The sequence below is a fragment of the Psittacula echo genome (genome assembly GCF_963264785.1).
Source record: "Psittacula echo genome assembly, chromosome: 6".
NCBI lineage: Eukaryota > Metazoa > Chordata > Aves > Psittaciformes > Psittacidae > Psittacula > Psittacula echo.
Genome location: NC_137743.1, coordinates 65,545,094 through 65,557,283, shown reverse-complemented (window position 1 = coordinate 65,557,283; position 12,190 = coordinate 65,545,094). Strand labels below are relative to the sequence as shown.

Sequence of the window (12,190 nt, the reverse complement as noted above, 5' to 3'; positions counted from 1 at the left end):
TAGCAGGTGTATGGGAATCCAGAAACTACATTGTTTCTGAAGTCCTGAATAGCAGCAGCTCTCTGGTAGAAGTAAATGACACACACTCTACACTTGCGAAAATCAGAAGCTCTTCTAAGCATACTATCAGGCAAACACACAAAGTGAGAACAGTCAGAACACCTTAGAAAAGCTTTGGCTTTAACAGTGATTGTATAAAATTATCATCATTGAATTAGCTGTTATTTTTTAGATCTCTAGAGCTGAAACACCCACATGTATTCCTCCCACTTTATACAACCGATGTAGTCGCTTGAGAGGACATAAATGTGTTGATGAGCAGCAACACAATGCAGATCTCTAAAAGTCACATGTATACACATATTTATGCCAAAGCCATTATTTAAATCAGAGAGCACCCATATTCTCAAAAGCAGGAACTTGTGATGGCCAGTTTCAAACAGGTAAAATAAAGGGTGTTTAGACACTTGCGAGGTGGTTGCTGTCATACAGAAAGCAATGGTAATACCAGAGAAGAAGGGAAGGGTGATATGCAGGGAAACCAATGCAACAGTCTGCAGAGTGGCAGACTGCTGCAGTGCAGGACAAACAGGAAGACCAGCTTGTGTACATACTCAAGACCTGTACGGGCCTGCATGACCCTTAGGTGTCAGTTTCACTGCCAAAGTCTCCAGATACAGGAGTCTCCTGGTATTTTATATTTCTGTGCATGCTCAGATCAGGACTTCATCTGCAGCTTGTGTCACCAGATCTATAGGCTAGAGGATGACTGTATTCTCTATACTTGACAGGGAATATTTTTTATAAATTAAGTTCATATGCAGAAAAGAGGCACCCAAGCAAAACTTCAAGCTCAATTTAAACATTTCCTCCTTATTATGTGGTAGGATTTCCATGGAAATTTAAAGATGTCTATCACCAAGTTCAGATTTTATCTAAATTGACATATCTCTATTAAGGGCTACAAATTTATTTTCACTTCTGCAGGAGCTGCAATTTTTGGTACAAAAGGCAATGTCACATTTCTACTTGCTACAGAAGAAAGCACCGGGATGTCAAAAATTGTTGTTGGTTTCTGTATATATTTTTTAAGAAAGGGGGTTTAAAATACTTTTATTGGGAGGAAAAACAGAAATATAAATAACTTTACAGTAAGTCTTTTGAAGTCTAATTTGGTTTCCAACTTCAAATATTTTGGCTGGCAAAATCTGAATGCTGGGGACAGAAATGAAACCTATACTCTGGCACAGTGGTCTTGTTAACAGGTGGGCCACTTTAACATGTAAAAGGTTTCTTCAATAGCATAAGCATTCCAAAATATTGGAAATAAGACCGTATACATATGTTCCTGTAACTATTTAAAATTCTTTCTCGTACATACCATTTCTTTGACAACTTTCTTCACAGTTTCTTTCTCCTGAAGGTTGAAAACAAACCTGGATGCTGGGACACTGGCCAGGAGCCGGAGCTTGGCAGCATTGCTGACCTCCTCAGCCACTCTGGTCATTCCCATTGTGAAAAATACAATTCCTTGATGTTTAGCATCAGCTATAGCTGCAAAAATATCTGGGTTTCTCGGATGGTCTACTCCATCAGTGAACAGCACAGCTACTTTAACACTACCTGGAGTCCCTTCAGTCATGTAGAGTTGTGTGAGGTTAGTTATAGCGTAAGTTGTGTAGGTGCCATGACCTATGTAGGTGATGGGAGCAAGGTGGGATTTGAATGCTTCAGGACCTTTCCAGTCATGGAAAGTTTGCTCTATGGAAACAGTGCTGCTGTACTGTAGTAAGGCCATCCTCCAGCTAAGGGTACGTCCAGAACTAAGCTGCAGACTTTTAATTCTGTCTACTGTTTCCAGTACAAATTTTTTCTGCTGTTCATGATTATAATCCTTAGCACTTTCGGAGCTGTCCAGTAAAAAAGAGATTTCCAGAATGCAGTCTTCATCTAGAATAAATAGGGGAGGTAGGTGAGTGGAGTGATTTCATACTAAACCCCATTCTACCCCTACCCTTACATGTATTTCAGGCTTCAAAATTGTGAGTGAAATTATTTTAAACATCTGTCATCACAAATGTGAGACCCTCATGAAGACAGAGCATACATAGGCTGAGGAATTTGCTCCAGAACAGACACCCCAGAGAGTAAGAAACTGAAGGTGAGGTTATGTCATGTAGTATAAAATGAGGAGCGTTGTAGTGGTTTTATATATTCATTATGTCCTCTTGCCTGATATTTCACTGAATACCCTACCAGGATGAGGACTGGGAAGGTGGAAGTCATCTACAGGAAAATGATCCTTACTGAATAAGACATTGGAATGTAATTTGACAGAGCTAGATTTTGTCCCTGATACTGACACAGTGACATAGAAGTTTTCAAAAGTAGGATCTGCAGAGTATTAATTTTCTGAACTACTGACATTGCTTCTATAGGCATACGGTTATATGGGCTATTGACAATAACAGGCTATCAGCCATATCACAGTAAAGCGCCAAAGTAATCTCTTTTTCTGAAATACACAAAATGAGATGAAAAGGATGGGAGTAGAAAGACAAAACTGCAAAAATAAGGCATGTGAAAATGTAGGATGAGGTGAGTCTAGCTGATTATAAGCAATATCTTAAAGGGCAAGTTAGCCACATAGTCCAGAATCCAAAAAAATGAATTGGGGGGTGGGGGTGGGGGGTGGGGAAGAAGGAGGAGAGAGAGAAGGGGAAGGAGTAGGAGAGGAAGGAACAAACCAACACTGTTTTAAACTGACAATATTCACCTTGATCACTTGGGCTGGGATATTTTTCTACAGTATTTGACAGAATGTGTTTAGGTTTTGCTCTTCTCAACCCATATCTTTTTTCTTCGCTGACATTTTCTGCTAAAAACTCATGGTGTTCAAGTATCCACAAAAGCCACCAGAATCTGAAGAACATCATTTGTTTGGTTTGTTTCCTAAACAACACAAATAATAATACAGAAGTACAGCAGTACGAGGGGAATAAAACATTTCATTTTGCTTTCATTTTGCTGCTAAGCAACCTTTCTTCAACAGGTTGCTTAGCAGGCTGTATCTTAAAATATAGTCCGTAAACCCCAGCTGATTTTATTTTCTTTTGGTAAGATCTTTTCCAAAATATGTAATAAATAATAAGCAAAGACATACTGGGGTGATTTTCAAGCATTCTGCATATCGTTCTAGCACATGACAAACTGCAGACAGATATTTCGCAAACACTTCAGTTCTCTCTCACTGCCTGGTAGCTGGTTGTTCATACAAAAAGACCTTCTCAGAATCCTTAACCTTGACTGTATCCATGTGGATGCAGTGTGAATCCCAAGTGTAATTCATAGAGGGGGTTCTGTTTTACATCTGCTTTTTCCAGAGCTGGCATGGAGAGAAGGAGGTACAGAAGCACACACAACTTTCCCCTGTTCTCTTTACTTAAGAACTGAGTGTCATGCATATGTCTTGCTATCACAGCCCCACTGTCCTCAGCAGTCCTACAGAGGAACGGTCAGAGGCTGCTGTCCTGGCAGTACCTGCTGTGCAGCCCTGGAGACATGTAGGCTCCACAGCTACCTGCAAGGCAGGCTCTCTTCTGCAGGGACAGGAGATGTTTGTCCTGGCCCCACAGACACACCCAGAGCACTCACAGGCTCCTCAGGGACTGACAAGTCAGTCCAGCCCCACTAAGGTTTCACCGTCAGCTCCTTGCAAGCTCTCCCCAGGAAAGCACAACCCATAGCAAAAGGGCAACTCAGTGGCAAGAATGAACCTGCCAGAAGTGAGTATCTCATAGAAGTCCCTAACACAGCCATATCTGCAAGGTTTCTTGGCTTCTACTAGTTTAGGGCAGGAATTCTGGTGCCCACAGACACTGAGAGGACACGGGGTTCTTACCTTGATGTTCATAAGCAGAAGGCTCTGCGGATATGCAGGATGATGCCTTGGGCTTGCTGGCAGATGCACTGTCCCTGTGCCAGATGCTCTGTGAGGAAAGGAGGGAGAAGTTGGGCTCCAAGCTCCTGTGAGAATCGGTATCATGTGTCAGGAGGGGCCAGCAGCGAGAGGCTGAAAGAGGAAGAACAGCAGTCCTGGCTCCCCCTTCCCAACTCCCACCCACTCCTCTCTTCTCCCCCAGGCTATGCACATGCATCCTAGGTTTTTTCCCCCACAGCCATTTCAACTCAGAAATCCTCATTTGTACTTGCACATGTATGCAAGAGGACTGTTCTCATTCCAACAGACTTTCCTACACACCAGCCCAGTTGTGGTCACTCTTTTCTTTGATCACTATCACACATCTTTCACCCCTATACTTGTGCGCATCTGTCATGCTTTAGCACAGCAGCTTTTGGTACTAGGCATCATGCTTTCAATATCATCATAGCAGTCCATGTCTGCAGGATCTCTTTTAGACCTAAAGGATCTCCTAATAAAGAGGGATTCCCGCTACTGCTGGAGTAGAAAGATATTTACTGTCCCATGGACTGGGCCAACTGAAATGTCAGTTGCTGGTGAGATTGCCCAGCCTGAGGAGGTCAAAAAACAACTGAGCAGTCTGAAAGCTGTACAGTTTCTCCAGGCTTGTCTGTCACACCAATTCTTTCAAAGCCTGAAACAGCTACAGAACAAGTACTGGCACGTAGTATGCCGCCTTCAAAATCTGAGCTAGGTGCTATGGATCCAGAAGGCTGTGTCTTTTACCGGCATTTGCCGCGTGTCACGTACTTCTTCAAATATCCTTGGAAAGATTTTGCATTACAAACATACTAAACAAGTTGCTCTTCTTCATAAAAATACATACCTACATATTTTTGTTTGTTTGTTTTGTTTACTGTGGACCCATCATTTTCCACCTACATGCACACTAAGAAGCCCAAATGTTAACTGCTGTCTGCCTTTCCATCTTAAGTGTCCACTGCTCAGCCCACTTATGACAGTCACAGCCAAGGAGGCAGAGGTGACTGTAAGGAAATGATGCAGCTTTGGCTCCAGATTAAATAGGTGGGAGGGACTAGTAGGACAATGCAGCTGGATGCTGAAGCCATTTGCTATGGTTCTAACCCTGTTTTCTATTTTCCATCTTTGCTAGACATAATTAGTGCTAAATTGGTGAACTGGGATGTCTGAAGTGCAAATCTGCATATTGTATGGCTGCTCATCCTTACCTAAGGTGAAACTAGCTCAGATACAGCTAGTTATGCTACAGTTACAGCTAAGAAAGAATCTTGTTTCAAGGCTGGGAAGAATTGATGCTTATTTCTCTTCAGCCACTTTTATTTTTCTATGCTTACGCTGACATATTTAGATTTTTATTACAGCAGGGAATGAAAAGGCCATTTTTTGCCCTTTAGGGAATATGAACAAGTCAATGTTTAACTGAAGTAGATATAATAAATCTTACATAGCCCCTAAATCATACTGAGAAAAAATCTAATTCTAGCAAGAAAAAGCACGTTGACTATGGTTGGGATTGTGTGCCTTCCATAAGAAAAACATTGTCATTCTTTCATTTTTACTGCTAATTCCTATAAAACAGAGCTGGCAATAATTCCCTAATTAAAAACTCTTCTGCTTATATGTTTAGCAGCAAGTTCTTGGCTTCAGGGTATTTTCTTTTACTAATGAATGATTTACCCTCAGGACAATTTTTAGTTTTTTTTTTTCCAGGTGCAATTTTAAAAGCTTAGTGGGGCCTCCACATTTTTATACCTGTTTTGTGGAATGCATGGTATTATTCTGTCCAGAATTCCAGGTATGTGACATACCATACAGTACACTTGTAGACTTGCAATCTTCTGAAGTTGTGATGTTCTCAATACCTGCACTGTTCTTATGGTGACAGTTTATCAAAACATACATGATACCAATGTAAAATATAAATGCATTGATGCATCTAATATAGCTCCTAAAGGTAAAAATTAACAGCAAACTTTCCTGCCTCATTTACTACAAACTTTAGCAACTGCTTATTTAATATTTTAATGGCATTCTACTGTATGCATTTTTAAAATGGAGTGTCTTGAAAACTATGATTAGGAACATTCACCCTGTCATTTAAATGTTATAAATTTACTGCTAGAATTTTTTTTGCCTTTTTTTTTTCCTTTTTTTTTGAGGAATAAAAAAGCTTCCTATTTTGTCTTAAGGAATCTAGACATCAGATGCTTCAGCACACAATTCCATTTCTATTCACCTGATGTTTAAACATATTTAAGTATCTCAGATGTCTCTGGGAGATGACTGTACAGCTGAGCCCAGGTACCCCAGCTCACACATGCTTCCAACATGACAGCAGCTGGCATTAAGATTGGTAATCTTTGCAGGAGTCAAATACTGAAATAAATATAAAGGTTATGTTACAATTGCATCAACAGAAACTGAGGTCACAAATATTACTGCATATCCAGATCTTAAGATTTTTTGCATCACTGTTTGAAATCCAAGAGTTCGCGGCTATCTGATCTCAGCTTTTCAATCTGAAAAAAGAGGCCTAACATTTTTTTCAAAGAATAAAGGGGCATATGACGGCTATTTAAAAAAATGGCTAAATAGGCTACACTCAACCAAAGGGAATTCCATGTCATTTTAGAACCATAAGTAGAGATATCATGTAGAAAGATACACTCTTTCTGTGAGTGAGTGTGTTTAAGCACTGTTAAGAAGGGAAACCAAAGTGATATTACACCCTTTTGTCACTGCTGTTATCGTTGCATACGTAGTGACAGCTTCAGAGCTGCAGGAGGTTGCAAGGCCACTTTGAAGGGACAATGAAGGAAGATTCAGGGTTTACAGATGCCAGTTGCCATAGTGTAGCATGACCTCTTTTGCCAGCAACAGCCCTCACTATCACTTCCCAATGGGCAGAAGTAGCAGCAAGCCTGACAGTTCCAAACATCTTTCCTGGTGCTCTCTTCTTTATCTGTGCATCCCCTCTGTGGGTGCCTCTTCCAGCCCAGTCTGCCTCAACTGTGACCAATTCATCCATTGTTTTAGCAAAATTCAGTACATTACTGAGAAGCCTTGAGTAATTTCTGATAAAATTGATTAACAATGTCTTCTAGCATGATAACATGTCACTAGGATGTGACAAAGCCCTGACTAGTCCTTCTTCAGCTGTCCAACAAGCCTGTGACAGGACTGGAGATGGAGTAATCATGAACCAGCATAGCTGGCAAAATATCATCTGAAGATTTTTATTTGCTAAAAGAATACTCAACAACCAGGGAGTCTGTTTTTTGGAGTAGTATGAAGCAGATAGAATATGCTTCCGATTTTCCTTCGCTCTGATGGTAATTTTTTTTGTCACAAAGAGCTTGACATGATGCTTCTGAAATGTGTTTCCAGTTTTTTGCCACCTTAATGTGAATAATGCACATATCTTGTCTGCTGTGAACTGTTAAAAATAATGCACATTTCACACAATCTTCTTCTAGTGTTTCATGGCCTCAAGATAGTCTTAACCGTTTAACCTGACTGCATCGTGTTGTAATGGTATTTCAAGACTGTTTATTTCATTCTACTACACACGTCAATACGTGACCAAAGTGCCCAGAAGAAACAAAAACCTACCTGACTTGAACTTGTAAAATAATGAAAGCACACCATTTACAGTATTTTGAGTCCTGATATTAAAGAGCAATGTTATAAAGAATAGGGTTCATAGTCCTGTAAGTTATATCACACATATGAATTTTAGGAAAAACAGTTCAAAAGTTCAAAGTAATCGAACTGAAAAACTTAAAGTCAAAGCTTCACTGATGATTGTAATTGAAGAAGGACAAAGTAGAAAACTGTACTTTACCTTCTGACTGCAAAATGTGTTCTAGTGGATTTGACAATTCAGGATTCAGGTTGAACAGTCAGCTTAGTATGGTAAGTCTTTAGAAATTGACTCTTATTTATTAACTGTAACTGCTGCAGTTTTAAAATGTTTTTAATGTAGACCTATGTTCTGTGACAAAACTTGATTGTTGTACATGAAAATGATCTCTTAACAGCACAGCCTTATAAAAACCTATAATGAAATCTCGGTGTATTCAAAGGTAGTGATGTAACTGTTCATTCCAGAAAGGACAGCATGTAGTCTGAAAGAGCTGATCAAAGCAAATCAGCTTGCTTGTGCAATGGAAAATGTAAGCACAGTCCTTGGTGGCAAAGATTTTAATTATTCTTTGGGACTGGAATGGTAAACACTTCCTTCTCTTTTGCAGCTGGTATGAATCTGGCTCTCCATTTCCCCTGTTTCTAATATTGCTCTTCTGCAACATTCTTCTGGACATGCAGTGAGAAAACTTAAACCCTAACACGGCACAGAAGGGAGAAGGCTGACTTCAGTACTTGCCCATTTTGTCTGTATACAATACAGCCAAAAGCTCACTCTGAGCATTTTGGTGGTAAGTAAGAGCATTTAAGTGGTAAGTAAATATTCATAATCTGTCTGTGTGTGATATCACTATGTTCACTTTTGGTTTGTTTTATTCTAATAGTTCTCCTTTCATCTATAGTGTCCCTCACTAGGAGATATTTTCCACCTTACAGCCAAAGTATGTAAACACCTCTATACATGAATAACAGTTATTTTCAAAAGTATTTGTAGTATTCTGCCTAACAAGGGAATGAAAGCATATAAATGAAAGGATACAGATATAGAATCATAGAATAGTTAGGGTTGGAAAGGACCTTAAGATCATGTAGTTCCAACCCCCCTGCCATGGGCAGGGACACCTCACACTAAACCATGTCACCCAAGGCTTCATCCAACCTGGCCTTGAACACCGCCAGGGATGGAGCATTCACAGCCTCCCTGGGCAACCCATTCCAGTGCCTCACCACCCTAACAGTAAAGAATTTCTTCATCATATCCAATCTAAACTTCTCTTGTTTAAGTTTTAACCCGTTACCCCTTGTCCTGTCACTACAGTCCCTAATGAAGAGTCCATCCCCAGCATCCTTGTAGGCCCCCTTCAGATACTGGAAGGCTGCTATGAGGTCTCCACGCAGCCTTCTCCAGGCTGAACAGCCCCAACTTTCTCAGCCTATCTTCATACGGGAGGTGCTCCAATCCCCTGATCATCCTCGTGGCCCTCCTCTGGACTTGTTCCAACAGTTCCATATCCTTTTTATGTTGAGGACACCAGAACTGCACACAATACTCCAAGTGAGGTCTCACAAGAGCAGAGTAGAGGGGCAGGATCACCTCCTTCGACCTGCTGGTCACGCTGCTTTTGATGCAGCCCAAGATGCGGTTGGCTTTCTGGGCTGCGAGCGCACACTGAAGCCAGCTCATGTTCATTTTCTCATTGACCAACACCCCCAAGTCCTTCTCTGCAGGGCTGCTCTGAATCTCTTCTCTGCCCAACCTGTAGCTGTGCCTGGGATTGCTCCGACCCAGGTGTAGGACCCTGCACTTGGCATGGTTAAACTTCATAAGGTTGGCATCAGCCCACCTCACAAGTGTGTCGAGGTCCCTCTGGATGGCATCCCTTCCCTCCGGCGTATCAACTGAACCACACAGCTTGGTGTCATCGGCAAACTTGCTGAGGGCGCACTCAATCCCACTGTCCATGTCACCGACAAAGATGTTGAATAAGATCAGTCCCAACACCGATCCCTGAGGGACACCACTCGTTACTGGTCTCCAGCTGGACATTGAGCCATTGAGCACAACTCTCTGTGTGGCCAACCAGCCAATTCTTTATCCATCGAGTGGTCCACCTATCATACTGATGTCTCTCCAATTTAGAGACAAGGATGTCATGCGGGAAAATATACTTTTAACATACTAAATATCTGACTGAACATTTGATAATATTGAACATTTAACTAGATCAAGAATACTCTTAAAATAATACCTAAACCAAATCTTAAAAATTTTATTTGCTACATTGGTGCCTATGTAAATGTACTTAGACAAGTAATTCTTTTGAATTCGCTGTTGCATCTTGGTTACTTCCTATTGTAAGGTGTACTTTGCACAGCCATTTTCTTCCACCTGCCTGATTTTCAACAGCCTGATAACTGTAATTAGCAATACAAATCTCGCTTACACTATTCCTTTTTAAATACAGGAATTATGTTTTTCAGAAGTGGAAGCTCACATATTTTGATGGAGTTGCAGTAAGAAGCACATACCTTAATCTCACCCAGCACATTTAGAGAAGATATTGTCTGATAACTGGAAGAGGAATTACTCTGCTGGAAATATATTTGGCAATAACCCAAACTAGTCAAAGGAGTATTCCATACCACAGTTACCCAGAAGGCCCAGATTGCTGGTCAGGCCAGGCTGGGTATCAGTCAGCAGGTGATGAGAGAATGGCTATGTGGTACTAAGTTACCAGCTGGGCTTAAACCATGACATAAGTGTAATGCTAAGCTTGCGTAAATGCCAGAATTTGCATCTTTTGATCTGCAGATTGCATAAAGTGCTCATAAAAGTATGCATTAGACTCTGAGCTTATAGTAGTACTGGGCTAGTAAATGAACACTCAGAGCCCTTAATACACTAATAAGCTTTAATTGTTCTAACCAGCCTCCCATGCTATCCCTACCCAAGTCCCTGCCCATGCGTCTGAGACTCCATTTCAGCTCAGCCTGAGGCCATCAGTCTTAGCTCTAGTGGTGCTGTGGGATGTTGGTCACTGGCTCTGCCACAGCCCTGCCTGGACATGCTGACCTGTGGTTGATGTCTCATCATGTCTCCATAGAGGTAGGTGCCTGACACCCTGGGCTGGGGACAGTGGGCACTGGCTGAGAGACCCTGCTCTGCTGTTCTGCTGGGGTGCCTTTGTGCCTCCCACCCTGGGGATGCAGCTGCCATTGCTGCTCCTGACAGAGCTGGTGTCATTATTTACAGCTTGGCAGGAAGGCTGGTGGCATCTGAATGCCAGTGGGTGTCCATAGCAAATCCATCAGTGCGCCCTGTGTGAAACATCAGCCCTGTTGCACACCATTTGCTGGTAGCTGGAGCCATGGTAGGTTTTCACTCTCAGAAATTAGCAAAACTACCTCATTCAGAAGTTTTAAAAAAGATGAGTTTGTTTAAACATGTTTGTAATTGAAAACTTGTAGAATGTAAACAGCATAGCATTGCTTCTGTTAGGAGGAACTCTGATCTATTCGTCCATTCTATATGGTGTTCAAATGGCTTTTTCGTTTAGATGTGCCTGTAGCGTGCTCCATAAATATGTTTTTACATGTAGGTACACATTAGTGCAGAAGGAATCTGTATTTTAGCTTGGCAAGTCGAGAGCTTAATGAAATGCAATTGAGTGGTATTGCAAGATACAACAAACAGCAGTAGGCAGCATTTAATCCTGTCTATTGACTATTCTGAGCACTGAGCCAGCTGGTTCTTGCTTTTTAGCCTTAAAACTTAAGCTCAGAACCTGCTTTTGTGTCTGACTTAGAGGACTTTAGTGAAGGCATTACAGAAGATGTTTGAGAAGGTGGGTTATGATCCGTGGTGATAAACCGAACCTTGGTAAAAGCTAAACTGCCTTCGATATCGCGAGGAAAGTGAGCAGGTGGGACCGACTTCAGGGCTCGCCCTGCAAGCCTTTAGAGCCGGGCGGGGGGGGAGGGGGTGCGGCCATGACAGGCCCACGCAGTGGTGATCCCGCAGCAGTGCGTGCTGGGAGGCGTCCAGGCCTGAGGGGGGGACACCGGCTGTTCCCGCGGATTCCGTGAGGGAGCAACAGGAAGCTTGGAAAGCTAAATCTAATCGATTTGTTGGTGAGCTGGTGCATAGAGCTGGAACTGCTGCAGTACTTCTGCATACAACTCCTCTTCTGAGGGCAGCCAGCTTGGCTCTTCTCAGCAGTTTGAACTCCTAAGTTTGGGAGGCAAAAGGCAATTTAACCTGAGAGGAATGTTTTCACAGGAGTAGAGACAATAGATACTACTAGAGACAAAATGGCTAGTGGCTTTCTGCAGTAGAGACTTGGTTCCTACTGCAGAGTTGATTTACTAAATTGCTTAAGTATCTGATAATAGCCATACAATCCTCTGTAGGAGTGAGGGAATACAGTCTGAGGTGTGAAGCTGAGGGAACATGTGTTTTGAAATGCTTATGCATTAATAAAAGTGAAATGCTTATTCATTAACATATTCAGTGCTAGTATAACAAGGATTTTTATAGTGAAGAAAACATGGGTTCCTTTAGGTAAGAACAGGCTTATTGAA

At 41.7% G+C, this 12,190-nt stretch overlaps 1 protein-coding gene across 1 annotated transcript in view; it reads right to left on the bottom strand.

Moving 5' to 3' along the window:
• Positions 1 to 2,933, bottom strand: part of LOC308223275 (uncharacterized protein) — a gene marked incomplete at both ends in the record, with an annotated part of 33,995 nt that extends 31,062 nt beyond the window's left edge. The window contains 2 exons of the mRNA XM_080622030.1: positions 1,382 to 1,950; positions 2,777 to 2,933. Of these exons, the coding sequence (XP_080478156.1) occupies positions 1,382 to 1,950; positions 2,777 to 2,933 (726 nt within the window). The remainder of the gene's footprint in view (positions 1 to 1,381; positions 1,951 to 2,776) is intronic.
• Between the last annotated feature and the right edge of the window lie 9,257 nt (positions 2,934 to 12,190).